This window comes from Penaeus monodon, chromosome 27 (genome assembly GCF_015228065.2).
Source record: "Penaeus monodon isolate SGIC_2016 chromosome 27, NSTDA_Pmon_1, whole genome shotgun sequence".
NCBI lineage: Eukaryota > Metazoa > Arthropoda > Malacostraca > Decapoda > Penaeidae > Penaeus > Penaeus monodon.
Genome location: NC_051412.1, coordinates 19,954,048 through 19,958,350, shown reverse-complemented (window position 1 = coordinate 19,958,350; position 4,303 = coordinate 19,954,048). Strand labels below are relative to the sequence as shown.

At 38.2% G+C, this 4,303-nt stretch overlaps 1 protein-coding gene across 1 annotated transcript in view; it reads right to left on the bottom strand.

Moving 5' to 3' along the window:
* Positions 1 to 4,303, bottom strand: part of LOC119590666 (solute carrier organic anion transporter family member 3A1-like) — a gene marked incomplete at its 5' end in the record, with an annotated part of 8,051 nt that overhangs the window by 1,913 nt on the left and 1,835 nt on the right. Inside the window, 9 exon segments of the mRNA XM_037939346.1 lie at positions 614 to 802; positions 965 to 1,172; positions 1,292 to 1,503; positions 1,751 to 1,949; positions 2,187 to 2,351; positions 2,756 to 2,894; positions 3,085 to 3,194; positions 3,465 to 3,578; positions 3,765 to 3,977. Coding sequence (XP_037795274.1) covers positions 614 to 802; positions 965 to 1,172; positions 1,292 to 1,503; positions 1,751 to 1,949; positions 2,187 to 2,351; positions 2,756 to 2,894; positions 3,085 to 3,194; positions 3,465 to 3,578; positions 3,765 to 3,977 — 1,549 coding nt within the window.

Sequence of the window (4,303 nt, the reverse complement as noted above, 5' to 3'; positions counted from 1 at the left end):
ATTCTTGAGGGGATAACTGTTGACTAAAAAAACGTAACAAGTGCCATATGAAATTCACATTTTTATACCGTAATGTGTGCTAGCACAAACATTCCTTGATAACATTTGAAACTTTCTATCAACAAAAGTGACTCTGAACAGAAATGGGGAGACCTTTCTGGCAATTGTCCATAATCTTCCTTGTTCACCTATAGTCCCTGTGAATTTAGAGAGATTTCTAGCTCATTAACGACTTGTCAATGGTACTAATAACTAACTTATGAAGACATAATCCCCTGCAAGTAAGATCCTGTGCCTAGTTTACACAGTTACTGGCCAACAGGACAAGCAACTATGCACCTGCCTCTTTGAAACTACCTTTGAAAGACAAGGTATTACAATAATGATAAATTTTTCTAAAGAGGAAATCTGAAGAGGCAGCCATCTGACTGACCCAAATGAGCAAACTATCATATGATATTTCACAATGAGACTACAATTACCAATAATACCTATCTTCCACATAATAATATAGGCTTTTACTTCAAACTATATCAAATCTAATCTCATCTATTGCCATTCCCTTTTTTCCAGCAGCTAATGTAGTGGAGAACCAGAAAAAATCACAGCTCACCTGAACCTAAATGCCTCAATATCGTAAATGAGACATCTGCCTCCCTTTTCTCCGCAAGAGCTCTTCCAAAGGAGACAAGTGGAGTCAATCACAGATCCAAACATGATTGGTGCCGGGATGTATGCAATGAGGCGGAATATCACAAACTGAACACCTAGAGCAAACGATCTCTCTTCTTCATCTACAGACCTATTGGAGAAAAATTATATTAATTCCTGACAAACACATGTACATGTATACTACAGGGATGCTTATTTAGCTAATTCTTATTTCTATCATTATCAAAATAAAAAATACAGTTCACCATATTCTCTTAAGCAAACAGATCTATGTTTTTCTGTAAACACTTACCTGAGAACAATCATAAGCAAGGGCATCTGACTTATGGCCACAACAGTGCACATGAAAAACAGAAGGATCATGAAAGGCATGATGGTGTTGCATGGGTAATAGCAAGGCCCTGCAGTAGCCACTGGGACAACAGTCACCTCAGAGAAAACACCCCCGGCTGCAGAGGACGAGAGGAACGGTGACGACTGATTGCCCTCTCCAAGGATACCTGCAATGGAATTAATTTAATAACTACAAGCCAAAGGTAAGCCATGTACTTAAATTCTAATGTTTTTTTCAGATAATAATAAGAATTTGTTATTTGAAATTACAGCTTAATCAACTCACAGGTGCAATTAGCAAATTTGTCTTGCTGGGAGTAAGAAGTGCAGCCAGCATGACATGCAGAGAAATAGGTTAGCCCATTGTTGCCACACACAGGCTCCACCAGTGATGAAGAGCAGGAGCATCCTGTGTTGCACCAAGCAGTCAAGTTCACCTGAAATGACCCTGCATTGTCTAGGCGATTGGGGGTATTCGCCACTGAGTGTGCCATTGTGCTGTAGAAGAAAGAAGAGACTTGTAAAATATAAAGAAAAATTAACTTAGCAGTTCTATGCTACACTGAGCATGAAGATAGTAGGTATCAAGAAGACTATAATACAATGAATAAACAATAAAAATATATAATGTCAATCATACATATAAACTAATAACAAAATATTTAGTCAAGACAAAATAATCAATAACAAATTTCCAAACTGAATCATTCATTCAGTAAACACTGAGGTAAAAAATATATCATACTTATTAAAGTATGGAGATGTGGTGCCTGCCATCTTGACATTGTCACACCCCAGGACAAAGAGGAGGCCATAGAAGCTGAGCCCAATTAAATTGAAAGCCATGACCATCTGTATGGCACCTTTTGGCCGGAGACTAAACCGCTTCAGCAGGTAGCCACCAAGGAAGATACCAATACAAGCACCAGGTATTGCAATACCACCTGTTGAAATAATACCTTGTTTAAAAATACAAATACATAGAAAGAACTACGTTTATAGTTGTAAACTGTTTTAATTTCAAGGTTTGGCATTTACTGAAATCAATGTAATCAATATACATAAAACATGACTTGATAAAAACTTCAATACAAAAAATTTCTTTCTAAAGACATTGCCCATCTAGATATTGTCTATAAACTACTGCATTCTCAAACTCTATCACTATAGCACAAACTTACCAGTAAAAATGGAGGCTTGAATATTAGAAAGTGAGAACTGAGTCTCTAAATACTTGGGGAGAAATACAATGAACCCAGACACAATGATGAGTTCCATGCATGCTCCCAAACACGTCATCACATAGATGGGGTTCACTAACAGCTTCAACATTGACAGAGGAATGTCTGTGAAGTGAAAAATACATTATTTTTGGGTAGAAATATCATTTTCAAATAATATGGCACTTATTGTTAAGGTCAGTTACCAACACAATGAAGAATTATTATACAGAGCAGCAACTGGAAGATGTACTTGTCATGTATGATGAAAGGATGACAAAGTATATTACAAGTGGAGAGATGTGATGGGATAGATCACTAAATTTATCAATAACTTAAAACAATCATATCAGAATCCTTAAGACTTTGACGTCATAAGTTCATAGCTACAAAGCAGCCCCAAGACAGGCAGACAAAAAGGTCTTGCCCCAGATATACCCCAACTCCACAGCAAAAGCCCCTGTTTCTGTCTCAGAGCACTTCCCTGCCCTGCAAAAAGAACTCCATCCCACATCCTCTTTAGTCCTCACCTCTAACATCCTTGCCGTAGACGCGTTTGGTGGACAGTGTAGAGTGCCGAGAGCAGGTGGACGTCTGGGACTTTGTGCGCCGGTGACCTTTGTGGAACTCTTTAGTCTTCTCTTCCATTCTCACTTTTTCTTTTTCTTTCTGTTATGTGGAGAGATAGGAGTTTGTACTAGGAAATCAGTTGGCTAAAACTGGAATTGTGAACCTCAAAATTTCTTCCAGAGATGTAGTTTTTTAGTATTACAGTCCTCAGTTCAGTAAACTACAAACAAGAAAATAATACATCATTAAAAAGACAAAATCAATTCACCACAAACACGATCTTCCTCACCTTCAAAGTCTTGGGGAACATGAAGAACGGAATGGAGATCAAGAGCAGCATTAACCCACATAACAGGAATCCTCCCCACCACATGCCAATCCACCGCGGGTGCTTGTGATCTAGGGAAGAAAGCGAGATTATTTCTGTTAAAACTTGAATTTACTTTGTCTTACATTCATGCACAGAAAAAAATATCATATATGATGAATTTTCTTTAAATAGTTTTGGAGATTAAAAACAGTTAAAACAATTTTTAAAATTGTATAAAAATGAGAGGATGACTAAGATTATTTTGATTTCACTTGAATTCTTAAAATTTGGAAACTACAAGACAAAAAAACAGATTATAAAACATATGACTAGTAAATACCTTCATAAAAAACACTTACTTGCTTGCATGCCCGATGTGTCAACAAACATGGTGTCGACATAATAGGAAATGAGGTAAGCGCCAAGTAGGAATCCCAGAACAGGACCAAAGGCAACCATGGTGTAGATAATCCCTGGAATGGAGGTCGTGTTTAGTCCAAAAACCACATACGGCAGACAAAAATAATAAACAAGTAATCATCCAACACAACTTCCACATGACAATCTAATTCAAAGTCCCTGAATGCATCAGAAATTCATAGCAGTATAACAAATACATAAGCACGCGGCGTGCTTATGTATTTGTATCTCACTCTCACCTATATACATGGATGAGCTCTCTCTCTTGACGTGGTCGTCGATGTAAGTGGTTCCGAGCGTGAAGAGGGGCGAGCCGCCGGCGCCGAGCAGCAGCTGCGCCAGCATGAAGAACAGCACGGGCATCACGTTGCTGCGAGAGCCCTTGATGCAGTTGTCGGGTTTGCCATATTGGATGCTGTTGTGCGAGCCTAGGGGCACGCCCTTTGACAGGTCTACAGGATAGAAGATATTGGCATGAAAAAATGCTTTTCATAAGATCTTGTGGATAAAGCTTTATCAAGGAGAGTCTCCAGTAAAAAAATAGATCCAGAAGTCCCCACATAACTGTCTGTGATCTGCCGTCATTCCTGTCTACTATAAAAACAAAATTACAAAATAAACTGAATATCATTAATGATTTTTACACTTTTTTGTCCTGTTTGCTCTTCCTTTTATTATCCTGTTAACATAATAGCACGGATGATGGATGATCAGAGAAATATATACCTCCTCCATCCTTAGAGTAAAATTAGAAAACCTAGTCACCGCCCATCCACCT